Here is a 22,199-nt window from a genome sequence, read left to right as displayed (position 1 = left end):
TCTGGAACTCGCTGCCCGGGAGGGTGGTGGGAATCTGGAACTCGCTGCCCGGGAGGGTGGTGGGAATCTGGAACTCGCTGCCCGGGAGGGTGGTGGGAATCTGGAACTCGCTGCCCGGGAGGGTGGTGAGAATCTGGAACTCGCTGCCCGGGAGGGTGGTGGGAATCTGGAACTCGCTGCCTGGGAGGGTGATGAGAATCTGGAACTCGCTGCCCGGGAGGGTGGTGAGAATCTGGAACTCGCTGCCCGGGAGGGTGATGAGAATCTGGAACTCGCTGCCCGGGAGGGTGGTGGGAATCTGGAACTCGCTGCCCGGGAGGGTAATGAGAATCTGGAACTCGCTGCCCGGGAGGGTGGTGAGAATCTGGAACTCGCTGCCCGGGAGGGTGGTGGGAATCTGGAACTCGCTGCCCGGGAGGGTGGAGGGAATCTGGAACTCGCTGCCCGGGAGTGTGGTGGGAATCTGGAACTCGCTGCCCGGGAGGGTAATGAGAATCTGGAACTTGCTGCCCGGGAGGGTGGTGGGAATCTGGAACTAGCTGTCCGGGAGGGTAATGAGAATCTGGAACTCGCTGCCCGGGAGGGTGGTGGGAATCTGGAACTCGCTGCCCGGGAGGGTGGTGAGAATCTGGAACTCGCTGCCCGGGAGGGTGGTGGGAATCTGGAACTCGCTGCCCGGGAGGGTGGTGGGAATCTGGAACTCGCTGCCCGGGAGGGTGGTGGGAATCTGGAACTCGCTGCCCGGGAGGGTGTGAGAATCTGGAACTCGCTGCCCGGGAGGGTGGTGGGAATCTGGAACTCGCTGCCCGGGAGGGTGATGGGAATCTGGAACTCGCTGCCCGGGAGGGTGGTGGGAATCTGGAACTCGCTGCCCGGGAGGGTAATGAGAATCTGGAACTCGCTGCCCGGGAGGGTGGTGAGAATCTGGAACTCGCTGCCCGGGAGGGTGGTGGGAATCTGGAACTCGCTGCCCGGGAGGGTGGAGGGAATCTGGAACTCGCTGCCCGGGAGTGTGGTGGGAATCTGGAACTCGCTGCCCGGGAGGGTAATGAGAATCTGGAACTTGCTGCCCGGGAGGGTGGTGGGAATCTGGAACTAGCTGCCCGGGAGGGTAATGAGAATCTGGAACTCGCTGCTCGGGAGGGTGGTGGGAATCTGGAACTCGCTGCCCGGGAGGGTGGTGAGAATCTGGAACTAGCTGCCCGGGAGGGTGGTGAGAATCTTGAACTCACTGCCCGGGAGGGTGGCGGGAATCTGGAACTCGCTGCCCGGGAGGGTGGTGGGAATCTGGAACTCGCTGCCCGGAAGGGTGTTAGGAATCTGGAACTCGCTGCCCGGGAGGGTAATGAGAATCTGGAACTCGCTGCCCGGGAGGGTGGTGGGAATCTGGAACTCGCTGCCCGGGAGGGTGGTGAGAATCTGGAACTCGCTGCCCGGGAGGGTGGTGAGAATCTGGAACTCGCTGCCTGGGAGGGTAATGGGAATCTGGAACTCGCTGCCCGGGAGGGTGGTGGGAATCTGGAACTCGCTGCCCGGGAGGGTGGTGAGAATCTGGAACTCGCTGCCCGGGAGAGTGGTGGGAATCTGGAACTCGCTGCCCGGGAGGGTAGTGAGAATCTGGAACTCGCTGCCCGGGAGGGTGGTGGGAATCTGGAACTCGCTGCCCGGGAGGGTGGTGGGAATCTGGAACTTGATGCCCGGGAGGGTGGTGGGAATCTGGAACTCGCTGCCCGGGAGGGTAATGGGAATCTGGAACTCGCTGCCCGGGAGGGTGATGGGAATCTGGAACTCGCTGCCCGGGAGGGTGGTGAGAATCTGGAACTCGCTGCCCGGGAGGGTGGTGAGAATCTGGAACTCGCTGCCCGGGAGGGTGGTGGGAATCTGGAACTCGCTGGCCGGGAGGGTGGTGGGAATCTGGAACTCACTGCCCGGGAGGGTAATGAGAATCTGGAACTTGCTGCCCGGGAGGGTGGTGGGAATCTGGAACTAGCTGCCCGGGAGGGTAATGAGAATCTGGAACTCGCTGCCCGGGAGGGTGGTGGGAATCTGGAACTCGCTGCCCGGGAGGGTGGTGAGAATCTGGAACTCGCTGCCCGGGAGAGTGGTGGGAATCTGGAACTCGCTGCCCGGGAGGGTGGTGAGAATCTGGAACTCGCTGCCCGGGAGGGTGGTGGGAATCTGGAACTCGCTGCCCGGGAGGGTGGTGGGAATCTGGAACTTGATGCCCGGGAGGGTGGTGGGAATCTGGAACTCGCTGCCCGGGAGGGTAATGGGAATCTGGAACTCGCTGCCCGGAAGGGTGGTGGGAATCTGGAACTCGCTGCCCGGGAGGGTGGTGAGAATCTGGAACTCGCTGCCCGAGAGGGTGGTGAGAATCTGGAACTCGCTGCCCGGGAGGGTGGTGGGAATCTGGAACTCGCTGCCCGGGAGGGTGGTGAGAATCTGGAACTAGCTGCCCGGGAGGGTGAACGGGAGGGTGGTGAGAATCTTGAACTCACTGCCCGGGAGGGTGGCGGGAATCTGGAACCCGCTGCCCGGGGGGGTGGTGGGAATCTGGAACTCACTGCCCGGGAGGGTGGTAGGAATCTGGAACTCGCTGCCCGGGAGGGTAATGAGAATCTGGAACTCGCTGCCCGGGAGGGTGGTGGGAATCTGGAACTCGCTGCCCGGGAGGGTGGTGAGAATCTGGAACTCGCTGCCCGGGAGGGTGGTGAGAGTCTGGAACCCGCTGCCCGGGAGGGTGGTGGGAATCTGGAACTCGCTGCTCGGGAGGGTGGTGGGAATCTGGAACTCGCTGCCCGGGAGGGTGGTGAGAATCTGGAACTCTCTGCCCGGGAGGGTAATGAGAATCTGGAACTCGCTGCCCGGGAAGTTGGTGAGAATCTGGAACTCGCTGCCCGGGAGTGTGGTGGGAATCTGGAACTCGCTGCCCGGGAGGGTGGTGAGAATCTGGAACTCGCTGCCCGGGAGGGTGGTGAGAATCTGGAACTCGCTGCCCGGGAGGGTGGTGGGAATCTGGAACTCGCTGCTCGGGAGGGTGGTGAAAATCTGGAACTCGCTGCCCGGGAGGGTGGTGAGAATCTGGAACTCGCTGCCCGGGAGGGTAATGGGAATCTGGAACTCTCTGCCCGGGAGGGTGGTGGGAATCTGGAACTCGCTGCCCGGGAGGGTGGTGAGAATCTGGAACTCGCTGCCCGGGAGGGTGGTGAGAATCTGGAACTTGCTGCCCGGGATGGTGGTGGGAATCTGGAACTCGCTGCCCGGGAGGGTAATGAGAATCTGGAACTCGCTGCCTGGGAGGGTGGTGTGAATCTGGAACTCGCTGCCCGGGAGGGTAATGAGAATCTGGAACTCGCTGCCCGGGAGGGTGGTCGGAATCTGGAACTCGCTGCCCGAGAGGGTGGTGAGAATCTGGAACTCGCTGCCCGGGAGGGTGGTGAGAATCTGGAACTCGCTGCCCGGGAGGGTAATGGGAATCTGGAACTCGCTGCCCGGGGGTTGGTGGGAATCTGGAACTCGCTGCCCGGGAGGGTGGTGAGAATCTGGAACTCGCTGCCCGGGAGGGTGGTGGGAATCTGGAACTCGCTGCCCGGGAGGGTGGAGAGAATCTGGAACTCGCTGCCCAGGAGGGTGGTGGGAATCTGTAACTCGCTGCCCGGGAGGGTGGTGGGAATCTGGAACTTGAAGCCCGGGAGGGTGGTAGGAATCTGGAACTCGCTGCCCGGGAGGGTAATGGGAATCTGGAATTCGCTGCCCGGGAGGGTGGTGGGAATCTGGAACTCGCTGCCCGGGAGGGTGGTGAGAATCTGGAACTCGCTGCCCGGGAGGGTTGTGAGAATCTGGAACTCGCTGCCCGGGAGGGTGGTGGAAATCTGGAACTCGCTGCCCGGGAGGGTGGTGGGAATCTGGAACTCGCTGCCCGGGAGGGTGGTGAGAATCTGGAACTCGCTGCCCGGGAGGGTGGTGAGAATCTGGAACTCGCTGCCCGGGAGGGTAATGAGAATCTGGAACTCGCTGCCCGATAGGTTGGTGAGAATCTGGAACTCGCTGCCCGGGAGGGAGGTGAGAATCTGGAACTCGCTGCCCGGGAGGGTGGTGAGAATCTGGAACTCGCTGCCCGGGAGGGTGGTGAGAATCTGGAACTCGCTGCCCGGGAGGGTAATGAGAATCTGGAACTCGCTGCCCGGGAGGGTAATGAGAATCTGGAACTCGCTGCCCGGGAGGGTGGTGAGAATCTGGAACTCGCTGCCCGGGAGGGTGGTGGGAATCTGGAACTCGCTGCTCGGGAGGGTGGTGAAAATCTGGAACTCGCTGCCCGGGAGGGTGGTGAGAATCTGGAACTCGCTGCCCGGGAGGGTAATGGGAATCTGGAACTCTCTGCCCGGGAGGGTGGTGGGAATCTGGAACTCGCTGCCCGGGAGGGTGGTGAGAATCTGGAACTCGCTGCCCGGGAGGGTGGTGAGAATCTGGAACTTGCTGCCCGGGATGGTGGTGGGAATCTGGAACTCGCTGCCCGGGAGGGTAATGAGAATCTGGAACTCGCTGCCTGGGAGGGTGGTGTGAATCTGGAACTCGCTGCCCGGGAGGGTAATGAGAATCTGGAACTCGCTGCCCGGGAGGGTGGTGGGAATCTGGAACTCGCTGCCCGGGAGGGTGGTGAGAATCTGGAACTCGCTGCCCGGGAGGGTGGTGAGAATCTGGAACTCGCTGCCCGGGAGGGTAATGGGAATCTGGAACTCGCTGCCCGGGGGTTGGTGGGAATCTGGAACTCGCTGCCCGGGAGGGTGGTGAGAATCTGGAACTCGCTGCCCGGGAGGGTGGTGGGAATCTGGAACTCGCTGCCCGGGAGGGTGGAGAGAATCTGGAACTCGCTGCCCAGGAGGGTGGTGGGAATCTGTAACTCGCTGCCCGGGAGGGTGGTGGGAATCTGGAACTTGAAGCCCGGGAGGGTGGTAGGAATCTGGAACTCGCTGCCCGGGAGGGTAATGGGAATCTGGAATTCGCTGCCCGGGAGGGTGGTGGGAATCTGGAACTCGCTGCCCGGGAGGGTGGTGAGAATCTGGAACTCGCTGCCCGGGAGGGTGGTGAGAATCTGGAACTCGCTGCCCGGGAGGGTGGTGGAAATCTGGAACTCGCTGCCCGGGAGGGTGGTGAGAATCTGGAACTCGCTGCCCGGGAGGGTAATGAGAATCTGGAACTCGCTGCCCGATAGGTTGGTGAGAATCTGGAACTCGCTGCCCGGGAGGGAGGTGAGAATCTGGAACTCGCTGCCCGGGAGGGTGGTGAGAATCTGGAACTCGCTGCCCGGGAGGGTGGTGAGAATCTGGAACTCGCTGCCCGGGAGGGTAATGAGAATCTGGAACTCGCTGCCCGGGAGGGTAATGAGAATCTGGAACTCGCTGCCCGGGAAGTTGGTGAGAATCTGGAACTCGCTGCCCGGGAGTGTGGTGGGAATCTGGAACTCGCTGCCCGGGAGGGTGGTGAGAATCTGGAACTCGCTGCCCGGGAGGGTGGTGAGAATCTGGAACTCGCTGCCCGGGAGGGTGGTGGGAATCTGGAACTCGCTGCTCGGGAGGGTGGTGAAAATCTGGAACTCGCTGCCCGGGAGGGTGGTGAGAATCTGGAACTCGCTGCCCGGGAGGGTAATGGGAATCTGGAACTCTCTGCCCGGGAGGGTGGTGGGAATCTGGAACTCGCTGCCCGGGAGGGTGGTGAGAATCTGGAACTCGCTGCCCGGGAGGGTGGTGAGAATCTGGAACTTGCTGCCCGGGATGGTGGTGGGAATCTGGAACTCGCTGCCCGGGAGGGTAATGAGAATCTGGAACTCGCTGCCTGGGAGGGTGGTGTGAATCTGGAACTCGCTGCCCGGGAGGGTAATGAGAATCTGGAACTCGCTGCCCGGGAGGGTGGTGGGAATCTGGAACTCGCTGCCCGGGAGGGTGGTGAGAATCTGGAACTCGCTGCCCGGGAGGGTGGTGAGAATCTGGAACTCGCTGCCCGGGAGGGTAATGGGAATCTGGAACTCGCTGCCCGGGGGTTGGTGGGAATCTGGAACTCGCTGCCCGGGAGGGTGGTGAGAATCTGGAACTCGCTGCCCGGGAGGGTGGTGGGAATCTGGAACTCGCTGCCCGGGAGGGTGCAGAGAATCTGGAACTCGCTGCCCAGGAGGGTGGTGGGAATCTGTAACTCGCTGCCCGGGAGGGTGGTGGGAATCTGGAACTTGATGCCCGGGAGGGTGGTAGGAATCTGGAACTCGCTGCCCGGGAGGGTAATGGGAATCTGGAATTCGCTGCCCGGGAGGGTGGTGGGAATCTGGAACTCGCTGCCCGGGAGGGTGGTGAGAATCTGGAACTCGCTGCCCGGGAGGGTGGTGAGAATCTGGAACTCGCTGCCCGGGAGGGTGGTGGAAATCTGGAACTCGCTGCCCGGGAGGGTGGTGGGAATCTGGAACTCGCTGCCCGGGAGGGTGGTGAGAATCTGGAACTCGCTGCCCGGGAGGGTGGTGAGAATCTGGAACTCGCTGCCCGGGAGGGTAATGAGAATCTGGAACTCGCTGCCCGATAGGTTGGTGAGAATCTGGAACTCGCTGCCCGGGAGGGAGGTGAGAATCTGGAACTCGCTGCCCGGGAGGGTGGTGAGAATCTGGAACTCGCTGCCCGGGAGGGTGGTGAGAATCTGGAACTCGCTGCCCGGGAGGGTAATGAGAATCTGGAACTCGCTGCCCGGGAGGTTGGTGAGAATCTGGAACTCGCTGCCCGGGAGGGTGGTGAGAATCTGGAACTCGCTGCCCGGGAGGGTGGTGAAAATCTGGAACTCGCTGCCCGGGAGGGTGGTGAGAATCTGGAACTCACTGCCCGGGAATGTGGTGAGAATCTGGAACTCGCTACCCGGGAGGGTGGTGAGAATCTGGAACTCGCTGCCCGGGAGGTTGGTGAGACTCTGGATCTCGCTGCCCGGGAGGGTGGTGATAATCTGGAACTCGCTGCCCGGGAGGGTAATGGGAATCTGGAACTCGCTGCCCGTGAGGGTGGTGGGAATCTGGAACTCGCTGCCTGGGAGAGTGGTGGGAATCTGGAACTCGCTGCCCGGGAGGGTGGTGAGAATCTGGAACTCGCTGCCCGGGAGGGTGGTGAGAATCTGGAACTCGCTGCCCGGGAGGGTGGTGAAAATCTGGAACTCGCTGCCCGGGAGGGTGGTGAGAATCTGGAACTCGCTGCCCGGGAGGGTGGTGAAAATCTGGAACTCGCTGCCCGGGAGGGTGGTGAGAATCTGGAACTCACTGCCCGGGAGCGTGGTGGAATCTGGAACTCGCTGCCCGGGATGGTGGTGGGAATCTGGAACTCGCTGCCCGGGAGGGTGGTGAGAATCTGGAACTCGCTGCCCGGGAGGGTGGTGAGAATCTGGAACTCGCTGCCCGGGAGGGTGGTGAGAATCTGGAACTCGCTGCCTGAAAAGGCGGCAGAGGCGCGAACCCTCACAGCATTTAACAAGTATTTAGATGATCTCTTGCAATGCCACAGTGCACAAGGCTGGAACACACACAGTGGAAAATGGGATTAGGATAGGTGCTTGATGGCCGGTGCGGATGTGGTGGGCCAAAGGCCTCGTTCCATGCTGTAAAAACTCTGTGACTTTTGAACCATAGAATTGAACCATAGAATACCTACAGTGCAGAAGGAGGCCATCAGGCCCATTGAGTCTGCACTGACCCTCTGAACAAACATCTTACCCAGGCCCATTCACCCACCCTATATCCACATAACCCCATAACTCCACCAGCAGTGATTCCCGACAGTGGCGGGAGGGGCGGAGGGCGGTGGGGGGTGGCGGAGACATCTGAAAACCCTGGCAGCAGCAGTGCCAGATCGTTTATGAATATTAAAATCAATTGAAATCCATCAGAAAGCCCTCGCTGGGGATGAAATTGATTATGTCGCCGGCGGGATAGATCTCAAACTGAGATCTGCAGGCGCCAGCGGCCCTCTCGCGAGAGAGTTAGCAGCCATAGCGTGATTTGCGCCCCTGGCGAACGGGCCTTGAAAATTCCGCCGGCAGGATAACGGGATGAGTGACTCACGGCAGTTAAATTAGCCATTTACACAGCCAATAGGCAGCGCCTTCAAATGTTCAAACTGCTTTGCGATCAAATATACTTTATATATGTTCACAAGGTCGCAAATTCTTCACCTAAAATAGAGCTGATACTGCGATGAAATACTGTAAGATTGATATTCCGAGAGCACGAAAACAAAGCAGCCAAAGGAATATCTTCATCCATCTTATCTTGACCAAGGGTCAGGATATGTTTATAAAGAAGCAAGCTCGGGGAAATAAATTGCCATTGGAGAAGAATAGTAAAAACACTCCGATCTCAGGGGTCCCAGAGTTTGGTATTCGCTGTGTCTAAAGCCTCAAAGCTGATGGGGAAATTCAACACCAGCAAGAGTCAGACGTTTTATAAAATTGCCTGTCATCCATCACACTCCTCCAGTGTCTCAGAAGTCAAAATAGTTTGTACCTAAACGCAAGTGTAAATGGAAATGCCTTCAAGCTGACTAACTTATCATCAGTCAACATCTGTTAGCAATGTGGTTAACTCTTCACTGCCCTGTGGAATGGGCGAGGGTGAAACGCAATTCTGGGGTGGGCGGCAAGTGCCAGCGACACCCACATCACGTAAAATAACTGAAGAAAAGTTATCCGTTGGACGCCACCGCCAAAGGCAGTTACTCACTCAGGGGCAGGTAGGCTGTCGTCATCTGAGGGATTCGTCTCGTCCTCCGATTGGTCGCTCAAGAGGTCGCACGGTAAAATGGCAGCGCTATCGGCAATCTCAAGGACAGGCCCAATGCTGGGCCTTCTGCTCCCTGCTCCGTTCTCTGTCGGCAAGGTCAAGGTGGCACCACTAGGCGGGCGACACTCTGTATTCTGTAGATCCATAGCCACCGTACCTGGAGGAGAAAGAGAAAAAGGATTGAAATATTAGTGCGGTTGCAACTAGTTGAGCACCGAGCATTACTACAAACGTAGGGCAGAAAGAACTTCTGCCAACTCCAGACATAAGCAGAGGTCAGTGTCTGCCCAGCATAGAGATGAAATGCTCTGATAACGACAGAAAATACTGTTAAAACTCAGCAGACCTGGCAGCATCTGTTAACAGAGAAACAGATTTGACGGGTGGAGCTTTCTGAGCAATCTTGCTTGCGGGATAGTCCAGTCCCGGCGAACAGCTCCCCCCTCCGCCCCCCCCCCCCCCCCCACACTCGCCATGACAGCGCTGGAAGATTCCGCAAACGTTTTGAGTTCAATACAACTCTTCTCGGGACTTGAAATGTTAACTCTGGCTGGGATTTTCTGCCCCTGGTCATGCTTGGTGGGTTTGGCGAGGGGTGCAGAAAATATTGAGAGAATTGCAAAGTCCCGATTGCTCCCCTCTCCCCCCACTCATCAGTGTTTCCAGATGTTGAACATTGAACGGGAAGATCATTCTATTGCATGGCCATTTCACTATCAGGCCCCTGTGGCCAGAAACATCCCTCCACCCGGGTTAGAAAATCTGCCCAGGGCGGCACGGTGGCACAACGGCGTGAATCATGACTAGTCTCCAAAGGTGTGAACCTGACGAGGAGACCTCCCTGGGCAGCACAGGTGAGTGCAGCACTCAGGGAGGAGAGGGCCATGCCCAGGCACCACCTGGATAGTATCCTGGCACCCTCTGGCACTGCCCCCTGACGCTGTCCCCTAGCAGTGCCAGGGAAGTGCAAGAGCAGTGCCTGGGAAAGGGGGTGGGGCCGAAATGTGCTGGGTGTTACTGGGTCGTGCCACGGGATGTGCTGGGGGTTGGGGGGGGGGGGGGGGGGCTTCCGGTGTGAACTAATTTGCTCGTTCTGCACCAGTGCAGCCTTTAAAAATGGAGGCCTGGGGCGAAATTCTCCCGAAACGGTGCGATGTCGCCGACTGGCGCCCAAAACGGCGCCAATCAGACGGGCATCGCGCCGCCCCAAAGGTGCGGAATGCTCCGCAACTTTGGGCGCCGAGCCCCAACATTGAGGGGCTAGGCCGACGGCAGAGGAATTTCCGCCCCGCCAGCTGGCGGAAACGGCCTTTTTTGCCCCGCCAGCTGGCGCGGAAATGACATCCCCGGACGGCGCATGCGCGGGAGCGTCAGCGGCCGCTGACAGTTTCCCACGCATGGTGGAGACCATGGCGGAGGCGGAAGGGAAAGAGTGTCCCCACGGCACAGGCCCGCCCGCGGATCGGTGGACCCCGATCGCGGGCCAGGCCACCGTGGGGGCACCCCCCCGGGCCAGATCGCCCGCGCCCCCCCCAGGACCCCGGAGCCAGCCCACGCCGCCTTGTCCCGCCGTTCAAAAGGTGGTTTAATCCACGCGGCGGGACAGGCAATTTATCGGCGGGACTTCGGCCCATCCGGGCCGGAGAATCGAGCGGGGGGGCCCGCCAACCGGCGCGGCCCGATTCCTGCCCCCGCCGAATATCCGATACCGGAGACTTCGGCAACCGGCGGGGGCGGGATTCACGGCAGCTCCCGGCGATTCTCCAACCCGGCGTGGGGTCGGAGAATGACGCCCCTGATCTTCGGTTGTCTACATGTTGCTGGCAGCACTGATGAAATCAGTGGCCACCCCCCCCCCAGCGATTCGTCGTGGAACCCATGACTTGAAGTTATTTTTCTCTAAGTGCTGCACTATACGGTGCGGAAAGCTGCCATTGCCGTCGACGGCTTCAACCCCACGTTTCCTGTCCAACACCGGCCTTTGCCGGTATCGGGAAAAATCCCGGCCTCTGTTTTTCTTTCTCTCCACAGATGTTGCCAGACCTGGTCAGTTATCCCAACACTTGCTGTTTTTATTTCAGATCTCCAAGCATCCACGGTGCTTTGCTTTTATCATACAGCGGAAACGCTGTTCATTTAAGTCTCACAAGGTCTGGATGGAGTAGATGAGGAGAAACTGTTCCTGCTGGTGGAAGGGTTGATAACCAGAGGTCACCCAATTAAAGTGATTGGCAAAGGAAGCAGACACAGTGGGAGGAGAAAAACATTTTTACTCATCGAGTGGTTAGGAACTGGAATGTGCTGCCTGGGAGTATAATACAGCCAGGGCTTTTTCAAATACAAATTGGACAATTATCTGAAGACAATCATAGAATTTACAGTGCAGAAGAAGGCCATTCGGCCCAGCGAGTTTGCACCGACCCTTGGAAAGAGCACCCATGCTAAGTCCACACCTCCACCCTATCCCCGTAACCCCGCCCAACTTTTTGTTTGGGCACTAAGGGCAATTTAGCCTGGCCAATCCACCTAACCTGCACATCTTTGGACTATGGGAGGAAACCGGAGCGCCCGATGGAAACCCACGCACACACGGGGAGAACGTGCAAACTCTACACAGACAGTGACCCAAGCCAGGGATCGAAACTGGGACCCTGGAGCTGTGAAGCAATTCTGCTGACCACTGTGCTACCGTGCTGCCCTCAGTCGACTCCCGCTGCCTGTCAGCTCCTCCCTCTCCACTAGTAATGGACGAGGACGTGGTGATACTGAACTTCATGATACTTACTCTGCCGGTGAAGGCCACGCAGATTCGTAAGTGGACCCAGTGGGATCCTGCGTTGACATTGCAATGCCACATCATCCTGCACGATGGGTTACAGGGAGACTGCCCAGTGTCCCTACATCATGAAGCAGCACGAGATTAGTGTGACGGACAGTATCCTCCTATGGGGAGCTCATGTGGTCGTCCCGTGGCCAGGTCAAGTGAGGTTCCTGCAGGAACTGCACAGTGACCACCTTTGGACCTCAAAGATGAAGAGGCAAGCGAGGAATTTTGTGTGGTGGCCTGGAATTGATGGCAAGATCGAGAGAGTGGTAAAACGGTGCCAGGAACACCAGAAGATCCCTCCGCCGGCCTCGCTCCATCCCTGGGAATGACCAGGGTGCCCTTCGGTGTGGTTGCTCACCGACTTCACTGGGCCTTTTATGGGCTCCATGTTTCTCGCCCTTGTAGGCGCCCACTCCAAGTGACTGGCTGAGCACCAGGTGACGACCACCACCTCGAGAACTACCGTGGAGAAATGAGACCACTCCTTTAGCACCCATGGGGTAGCAGTGGTATTGGTCATGGACAGTGGGACCCTGTTCACTAGTGAGGAGTTCCAATAGTTTGTGTGTGCCAATGGGGTAAGACACACCAGGATTGCTCTGTACCAATGCCGAATGTTTTTGTGGAGAGGGCGGCATGTGGAACCAGACTACTGGCTCTTTTGACACGAGGCTGGCACGGTTCCTGTTCCATTATCTGACCATGCCTCAAGTCACAACAGGGGTAGCACTGGCAGAGCTATTAAGAGGCTGTCACCTCCAAACCCACTTGAGCTGGATTTTGTCAAGTCTAGGTGGGAAAGTAGAGTCAATGAAGGACCTTCAAAGAAAGCCATGACCACCAGATGCCTGGGAGAGGCTTTTAAATTGGGCGAAGCAGTATAATTATAGGCTGGTTAACCTGACTTCGGTTACGGAGGACTTGGAAGTGCATGATAAAATAGGACTGAGTCAGAACGGCTTCATCAAGGGGAGGTCATGTCTCACAAATCTGTTAGAGTTCTTTGAGGTGGTAACTGTTGTGTTATGCTGCTTCGGATAACACAGGCTGCTACTTGATGCAGTCTTAATCCACGGCCAGGATTGATTGGAATCGCGATGTGTCTGGTGCGGCGTATTCACACTTCGTAATAATGCCCACTCGGTAAGTGTTGTCCAGGTATTCATCATCTGGGTCCGTCGCACTGCCTGGATCAGAGTCATGCATTCGGTGTTGCACACTTCTGATGCACCGCTGTCGGAATTGGGAGCGCTGGCTCCTGACTGGTGGTGCAAATCTGCACAGGGCTGCACAGTGGTTTGGTTTCCCACAGTTTAAACAGTGTTTGCCTCTTGCAGGGCAGTTTTTAAAAAAATGGGCGGTGTTGCAGTTCGCACAATTCATGACGTCGGCGTCATGACGCTCAGCGCGCTGTTGCGCATGCGCGGTGCTCGGACGTCTGCACCTGCGCAGTGCGGCCGCTTCGTGTTCCCGATCACATTGCGCATGCTTCGGACCCCGGGAAGAGCACGCAAAATGGCCGCTTTCGTCAATGTGGAGGCACTGCATCCGGGAGATGGCCTGAACACGCTCCACCTTGTGGGAGGCTTGTTTGTCACTTTCTGCCGTTTTGTACGGTGAATAGCGATTTTTAGAGTGCTCATGCACAGTACACGTTTCAATCGCGACTGGCAGGGTCATGTGCCTGATTTTCAACAATTGCTCTCACAGAGGATCAGAGTGGACTCCAAAAGTGATTTGGTCTCTGATCATGGAGTCAGTGATGTCACTGAAGTTGCAGGATTGCGCTAGCAGTCTAAGGTTAGTTAGATTGGAGTTGAAGGATTCATCTTTACCTTGCATCCTCTGCTTGAAGATGTAGCGCTCGAAGATTTTGCTGGTGTTCACCTCGCAGCGGCTGTCGAATTTGTCCAGGATGGTTTGGTACTTCGTTTTGTCCTGCCCTTCAGAAAAGTGAAAGGAGTTTAAGATCTCTATTGCATGGTCACCAGCAGTGGTGAGTAGAAGGGCTATCTTCCGAGCATCGGTCGCGCCATTGAGGTCGGATGCTTCCACGTATAGTTGAAATTTCTGTTTGAATGATCGCAAGTTGGCACTAAGATTGCCGATGGTCCTTAGCTGATGAGGAGCCTGAATCTTGTCCATTGTGCCTGTATTCAGTAGCTGGTTGTCACGGATCTTGCTGAGGTGAACTAAATAGATTGAACAGTCACTCCTGGTATCATGTTGTGTTATGCTGCTTTGGATAACACAGGCTGCTACTTGATGCAGTCTTAACTAAAGACTCTGAAATCAGTTCAACGTGTTTATTGAACTATTAACACAGTTCTCAAATGAGTTCGACTCTCTGCTAATCTAACTGTAGTAACTCAGTCTGACTACACCAGCTTGCTCTAAGCCACGTGCTGGGGTGTGATGCTGCTGACCAACCCTGTCTAACTCTCTAGATGTCTGTCTGTGGAAAGAGGCAGGGTGTGAGTGCCTCATCCCTTTTCTAGTGTTTATGCCATGCCACCTTGTGGTGATGCCACCTCTGAGTGTCCTGACTGCCCATTGGTTGTGTCCTATTCTGAGTGTTCATTGTTGCATGTTTGCATATCATGACAGTAACAATGAATTTAGACAAAGGAGAACCAGTGGACGTGATCTGTTTAGATTTCCAGAAGGCCTTTGACAAGGTGCCGCATAGGAGGCTGTTAAATAAGAGCCCATGATGTTCAGGCTAAGACATTGGCATGGATACAGGATTGACTGACTGGCAGAAGGCAGAGGATGGGGACATAGGGGTCTTTTTCAGGATGGCAGCCGGTGACTAGTGGTGTGCCTCAGGGGTCGGTGTTGGGACCACAACCTTTCACAATATATATTAACGATCTGGAAGAAGGAACTGAAGGCACTGTTGCTAAGTTTGCAGGTGATACAAAGATATGTAGAAGGACAGGTAGTGTTGAGGGGGGCTGCAGAAGGACTTGGACAGGCTAGGAGAGTGTGCAACGAAGTGGCAGATGGAATACAATGTGAAAAGGTGTGAGGTTATACACTTTGGTAGAAAGAATGGAGCCATAGACTATTTTCTAAATGGGGAAAGGCTTAGGAAAACAGAAGCACAAAGAGATTTGGGAATCCTTATTCAAGATTCTCTTAACGTTAATGTGCAGGTTCAGTCGGCAGTTAGGAAGGCAAATGCAATGTTAGCATTCATGGCGAGTGGGCTAGAATACAAGAGCAGGGATGTACTTCTGAGGCTGTATAAAGCTCTGGTCAGACCCCATTTGGAGTATTGTGAGCAGTTTTGAGCCCAGTTTCTAAGGAAAGATGTGCTGGCCTTGGAAAGGGTCCAGAGAAGGTTCACAAGAATGATCCCTGGAATGAAGGACTTGTCGTATGAGGAACGGTTGAAGACTCTGGGTCTGTACTCATTGGAGTTTAGAAGGATGAGGGGGATCTTATTGAAACTTACAGGATTCTGAGAGGCCTAGAGTGGACATGGCGAAGATGTAAAACTCTTTGCCGCAGAAGGCTGTTTCGGCCAAATCACTGAGAGTCTTTAAGACAGAGATAGAAAGGTTCTTGATTAATAAGGGGATTAGGGGTTATGGGGAGAAGGCTGGAGAATGGGGATGAGAAACATATCAGCCATGATTGAATGGCGGAGCAGACCCGATGGGCCGAGTGGCCTAATTCTGCTCCTATGTCTTGTGGTCTTATGCCTGGAATTTTGGTGATGATGCCCATTGGGTTCTTGTGGTCGGGTGGAGAAAACAGTCCCCTTTTCATACCAGGTCAGAACTCAAGAGAAGGTGATGTGGAAACATCTGGACCACCTGAAGGGCAGGGAATCCGCCTTGGAGGAAGCCACGCCAGGCACATCAAGGCCTCCTCTGACTCTGGTACCACCATGCAGCCAAGTGCCACAACCCACCGTGGACCAGCATCCAGACCGACAGGGCGACGATGCCTCAGCTATGGAGACAGAAGCATCCGCACTTTCGGACGACATTGTGACTGGGCTGAGCATCCAGCAGCGACCCTCCATCGTTCGTCGCGAAATTGGCAGTCAACGAGCTGAAACATGCATCTCGTCCCAGTCCCACCGCCTGCAGGGGTGCAACCATGGGTGAAGCGGCGAAGAAGACCCCCTTAGCTGGCCACTGGAGGGGAACATTCAGACTTGGGGTGGGGGGGGGGGGCGGGAGGGATGTAATAACCCTCACGAGACCCATGGGGATGCACTAGTCAATCTCTCTGTGAAGCTCGCATTCCACGAACCCGCCCATAGTGGGGAAAGGCCCGCCCAACTGGGGCTCACCTTTAGACTACATAAAAGCCGGCCTGGACAGGGATTGTCATTCTGGTAGACCCGACGGGGACGTAGTGTGTGTGTACGTCACCGCAGCAGCCGTTTCCTTTGACCTTAACGAACCACCATTTACCCACCTCCTCGGGCCTCCTCGGTCTTCATACGAGTAAAGGCTATTTGTCACATTAAGACTGTTCCTTCCACAATATTTCCCATCACAACAAAGGGTCTGTTCATAGATTATCATAGAATTTACAGTGCAGAAGGAGGCCACCCGGCCCATCGAGTCTGCACCGGCTCTTGGAAAGAGCACCCTACCCAAGGTCAACACCTCCACCCTATCCCCACAACCCAGCAACCCCACCCAACACTAAGGGCAATTTTGGACACTAAGGGCAATTTATCATTGCCGATCCACCTAACCTGCACATCTTTGGACTGTGGGAGGAAACCGGAGCACCCGGAGGAAACCCACGCACACACGGGGAGGACGTGCAGACTCCGCACAGACAGTGACCCAAGCCGGAATCGAACCTGGGACCCTGGAGCTGTGAAGCAATTGTGCTATCCACAATGCTACCGTGCTGCCCTGGTGAATGTCTCCTTTTCTCTAAAGGCAGATCAACCTCAAAAATAACTACATTTTGACAGGTTAGCCTTCCTTGGCATTTGGTCATAGCACCTGAGGGACCATCATTTCTTACATTCTTCTATTTCCACATAGCGTTCTCTTTGTGGACTTATCCTTAGAACAGTCAGTTCCATTTCTAACCGCGCCCTCTGACAGGATGCCCCTGAGCAGCATTGAGTTTACCACTCCAGAAAAGCCACACGCAGTCGGCAAGCGGTGCTATTCTCCCATCCTGAACAGGAATTATGTCAAGGTTGGCGAGGGCAAAACGATCCGTTTCCTTCACTGAACATGTTCAAAGCAGTATCCAAGGCAAATTAAGTCATGCGTTCCGGCAGTGCACTGATCTCAATGCTAATGAGCAGCTCTTATGTGGAACTGTGCAAGAGTGTGGAAAGGAAGAAAACATGCTCAACACCAGCCTCACAGAAATACTGGCAGCGGATGTGGAAAGTTGCATTACAGCCAATACAATGGGCACTGGAGGCGAGGTGCTTGGCAATGTTCTCAGCAGCAGGTTATCTGGGCTAATGACCTGTAGAATCGGAAGCTTCCAATTTCAAGCAACCTCGCATTTTTTTCAAAAACGGCTGAAGAAGTTTGTAAATTGAATTAGGGTTGCCCCAGGAAGATTGCCAATCGATCCCCGGCGTGCTCCAAGATTCTATCGCGCTGCTCCGGAGAACTCGCCGCTGCTGACAACAATGGTTTCATTCTAGACTTAGAACTGGGATCGAAACTTTGCGAATGGTTCGTTTGAGTTTTCAGGATGTGTGAAAATGCATGTGAATGCGTCAAAGGAGATGAATGAAAATGCAATGATGCGCGGGGCAATAACTGGACATTAGAAATTAGGTTGCGCCTGGGCTAATTTATTTCATCTTATAGACAGAAACTGGGAAGACCACAGGAAGTGCCGACAAATGGTGGATAAAAAACAGCAGCGTTTCTGACCCCAACACCTTACAACAATGGAGGAGGGACAATTACTCGAGCGGTGGTCGGAAGCGAGCTTAATGGGCAGTATGGGAACAATATTCTTTCTGAACTTGTATAAAGTAACAGTGCACAAACACTTCAGCTCTCAGTTTTGTTTTCACAGCACCTCAAAAACGGACATCGAAGTAAGTAAGCCCTTTCAAAAATAAAAGCTGCCGTGAATTATAAGGCCGTTTCGTCAATTCGTTTTCAAAAATAGGATAGATATTGCTACAAAAACCACCTGGTTACACCTCAAAAGTAATTTGTTACCTCTGAAGCTTATATGGGAAAACATAAGATACAAATGCAAGCTCTTTATCCCTTTGCTGGTGTCAAAGTTAGTGGATGAAGGATGGTGCGGTAGCACAGGGTCCCAGCTTCGATTCCCGGCTTAGGTCCCTGTCTGTGCAGAGTCTGCACGTTTCCCCGTGTCTGCGTGGGTTTCCTCCGGGTGCTCCGGTTTCCTCCCACAATCCAAAGATGTGCAGGCTAGGTGGATTGACCATGCTAAATTGCCATTCGTTCCAAAAAGTTGGGTGGGGTTACTGGATTACGGGTATAGGGTGGAGGTGTGGGCTTACGTAGGGTGCTCTTTCCAAGGGCCGGTGCAGACTCGATGGGCTGAATGGCCTGCTTCTGCACTGTAAATTGTATGAAACTATCTTATTAAATTTGTACCTGTCCTTTAGCACGGTGCAATGCGGTGTTACATGGTGTTCGAGAGTAATATTTAAATATTTATTTTTAATTCATTCTTGGACATCACTGGCTAGAGCAGCATTAATTGCCATTTCCTAATTGCCCCTTGAGAAGGTGGTGGTGAGCCCCCTTCTTGAACCGTTGCCGTCCACCTGGTGTAGGTACACCCACTGTGCTGTTAGGTAGGGAGTTTAAGGATTTTGACCCAGCGACAGTGAAGGAACGGCGATATATTTCCAAGTCAGGGTGGTGAGTGACTTGGAGGGGAACCTCCAGGTGGTGGAGTTCCCAGGTCTCTACTGCCCTTGTCCTTCTAGATGGTAGCGGTCGTGGGTTTGGAAGGTACTGTACACGGAGCCTTTGGTGAGTTCCTGCAGTGCATCGTGTAGTGGTACACACGGCTGCGGCTGTGTGTTGGTGGTGGAGGGCATGACTGTGGGAAGCGGAGCAATCAAGCCGGCTGCTTTCTGGATGGTGTCAAGCTTCTTGAAATGAATGAAATGAAAATCACTTATTGTCACAAGTAGGCTTCAATGAAGTTACTGTGAAAAGCCCCTAGCCGCCACATTCCGGCGCCTGTTCGGGGAGGCTGGTATGTGAATTGAACCGTGCTGCTGGCCTGCCTTGGTCTGCTTTCAAAGCCAGCGATTTAGCCCTGTGCTACTTGAGTGTATTTGCAGCTGCACTCATCCAGAGGTGTTAAAAAAGACACCAATCACTAACAATAGTTTCCAGGATTTACAGGGACTTATAATTCAATTTAATAAATGTTTTCTACATCACTTTTTCCTCTTGAAAATAAATATTTTTGAAAATAAAAGGCAATTAACTGCGTTTTGGTCTCCCACTGATGCTGCCTGGCCTTTTTTGTATTGGTTCTTGGGATGTGGACATCGCTGGCCATTTATTGCCCATCCTAATTGCCCTTGAACTGAGTGGCTTACTCGGCCATTCCAGTCCGGGCAGTTGAGAGTCAACTGCATGTGTGCTGTGTGAGTCTGGAGTCACATGTAGGCCAGACCGGGTAAGGGTGGCAGATCTCCATCCCTGAAGGACATTAGTGAACCAGGTGGGTTTTTGACGACAATCGGCAATGGTTTCATGGTCATCATTTTAATTCCAGATATTTATTGCTGTGGTGGGATTCGAACCTGCAACCCCAGAGCATTATCCTGGGTCTCTGGATTACAGTGACAATACCACTGGCCACTGCCTTCCCCATACTGAGTATTTCCAGCTGAGTATGCCTGCTGAGCATTTCCAGCACTTACTGTTTTTATATTATCTTTGACATAGCACATTATATTATCTTTGGATAGCACAATTGCTTCACAGCTCCAGGGTCCCAGGTTCGATTCCGGCTTGGGTCACTGTCTGTGCGGAGTCTGCACATCCTCCCCGTGTGCGTGCGGGTTTCCTCCGGGTGCTCCAGTTTCCTCCCACAGTCCAAAGATGTGCGGGTTAGGTGGATTGGCCATGATAAATTGCCCTTAGTGTCCAAAATTGCCCTTAGTGTTGGGTGGGGTTACTGGGTTATGGGGATAGGGGGGAGGTGTTGACCTTGGGTAGGGTGCTCTTTCCAAGAGCCGGTGCAGACTCGATGGGCCGAATGGCCTCCTTCTGCACTGTAAATTCTCTGATAATGACATCTTTCTGATATGTGCACAATGAGAAGGGATTGATATGTTGCACAATTTAACAGTACAAAAGGGCCAAAACAATATTAGTAAGTAGATATAGGTCTTGAGTTTCTTTTGCCTTTGCAGCCAAGTACAACTCTCTTTAAAATGGAAGATGTTTTCTTACTTCCCTCCCCACTCCCAAGCGACTAAACCAATGAATGATTCATTAGGCTGTCTGGGTAATCAGATGAACACCTCTCACCTAGTGGGTAGGACAATTCTTTGATGTCTGCCTGTGTGAACTGGGGGGTCAAGACATGGGGGAAGGTCACGAGAAGGACAGTCTAGATTTTGGAAACTGGAAAGTTAAGGTAGGGCAAAAGGTCCTGTCCAGGGCTGTAGGTCAGGATTCATTGATGCTCATCGCAAGCTTGGTGGGCCACAGTGGGATCATCGAGTGTGTTGACTTTTAAAACAAGCTCAATTGAATTAATTCAAGAGGGGGGGGGGGGGGGGGAGTGGATGGGGGAAAAGAACATGGAAGCATGTATTTAATGCAAATGAATAATACCACTGATATACAAAGGACGATGACAAATGTTGGAAATCTGAAATGAAACAGAAAATGCCCAGCAGGCCAGTCAACTCATTCAAAAAAATAGAATTGGTTGTGCCAGTTCTAATGAAGGCTTTACCCAAATGCTACCGTATATCTTTTTCCTGAAGGTGGTCAACGGCCTACTGGGCACTTTCAACATTCAGAGATTACTGTTATTAGATTATGCTACTGAACTGATTTCCTGACATTTTGTTAGGTGTACAGCATCCATCTAATTATGCACATCTATCCAATAACATTACATGCAATGCAATTGGAATTGCATAACCCAAACTAACCTGAATCCTATCTATGCCTCGGGCAACCACAAGTTCAAGTTGCAATGACATTTACAAAAGTAAAAATCAGACAGAACTCGGAAGACCCTTTCGGGTTGAGTTGATGTTGAGTGGCAGGAGGCTCATGCGTTACTCACCATAGGCTGTGGACTGGTTAACTTCATGTCCCACATACAAAGCGGGGGGGAGAAAACAGTAAAAGAAAAGGTAACAGTCAACACAGAGCTCCAGCCAGCAAGATAACACCTCATCGAGTCGCCCTGACTTGGGTTGGAAATTGGAAAATCACATTAAACGCCAACTTAGTTGTACCCGTGACTACGGCAATCTTCGGAGACTCTGAGCCTGGCTGGAAAATAACCCATTGGTTTGCAGCCATTCAGAGGCCACTGATCACGGGGTGACTTCCACCTCCCAAAGAGAGATTAAAATCCAGGAAATAGAGGTACATTTAAGTGAAATAAAAGCGAAATACTGCAGATAGCTGGAGATCGGAAATAAAAACAGAAAACGCTGGGAAATCTCAGCAGGCCTGGCAGCGTCTGTGGAGAGGGAAACAACAATGTTTCATCTCCAATGTGAGTGATGTTGGACTCAGAACTTTAGTCCCCACAGATGCAGTTGGACCTGCTGCGGTTTCCCAGCACGTTCTGTCTCTATGACAGTTAAATACGTGTGCTTAACAATTTAATTCAAAGTTTAAAAACAATGTTGTGGAAACACCAGAGTGGGTTTTGTTAACTGAACCAAGGTAAAAGGTAAAATGAACAAAAGGGAGAATGAAGAAAAAATGGCAAGCCAAAATAGTGATTAAAAGTTTTGCAATAATGCAAAAATATTTTTAATTGAGGAGTCTCAATTGGTCATGCAAACATGATATTAAAGTCAAACATCTTCATTTATGTAACTTTTCAATTTTGTGATAGCATTACTAACCAATCTTATGTTGCACATGGAAAGGCTCATAACCTACAGTCTTCAGGCAAAGTATAGGCTCATAGACGCCATTCAGCCCATCAAGTCTGCACCAACCCTCTGAAAGAGCACCATCCCTAGGCCCCCTCCGAAGAGCACCATATCTAGGCCTTTCCCCCTTCCTATTCCTGTAACCCGTAACCCCCACTAAGGGGCAATTTTTAGCGTGGCCAATCCACCTAACCTGCACATCTTTGATTGTTGGAGGAAACTGGAGTCCCCGGAAGAAACCCACGCAGACACGGGGAGAAAGTACAAATTGCACACAGTCACCCGAGGCTGGAATTGAACCCGGGTCCCTGGTGCTGTGAGGCAGCAGGGTTAATTACTATACCACCGTGCCGTCCTATGGTTGGAGTATGTGGAGGAAATTATACCAGGGCCTGCAGATTTAATTCAGGCCCCATTTTAAAGTTGCGTTTTGTATCCAGATATTTTTGGCAGCATAATTTAATCTGTTTGAATTCATAGCT

The 22,199-nt window shown here is 54.0% G+C and overlaps 1 protein-coding gene across 4 annotated transcripts in view; it reads right to left on the bottom strand.

Moving 5' to 3' along the window:
- The window catches only part of kcnt1b (potassium sodium-activated channel subfamily T member 1b), a 531,773-nt gene that overhangs the window by 66,615 nt on the left and 442,959 nt on the right, over positions 1 to 22,199 (bottom strand). For all 4 annotated transcript variants that reach the window (XM_072488719.1, XM_072488721.1, XM_072488720.1 and 1 more), the window contains one exon: positions 8,735 to 8,951. In XM_072488719.1, the coding sequence (XP_072344820.1) occupies positions 8,735 to 8,951 (217 nt within the window). The remainder of the gene's footprint in view (positions 1 to 8,734; positions 8,952 to 22,199) is intronic.

This window comes from Scyliorhinus torazame, chromosome 22 (assembly GCF_047496885.1).
Source record: "Scyliorhinus torazame isolate Kashiwa2021f chromosome 22, sScyTor2.1, whole genome shotgun sequence".
Lineage (NCBI taxonomy): Eukaryota > Metazoa > Chordata > Chondrichthyes > Carcharhiniformes > Scyliorhinidae > Scyliorhinus > Scyliorhinus torazame.
The sequence above is the reverse complement of the archived record's forward strand: the minus strand, read 5'-3'. Positions and strand labels throughout refer to the sequence as shown.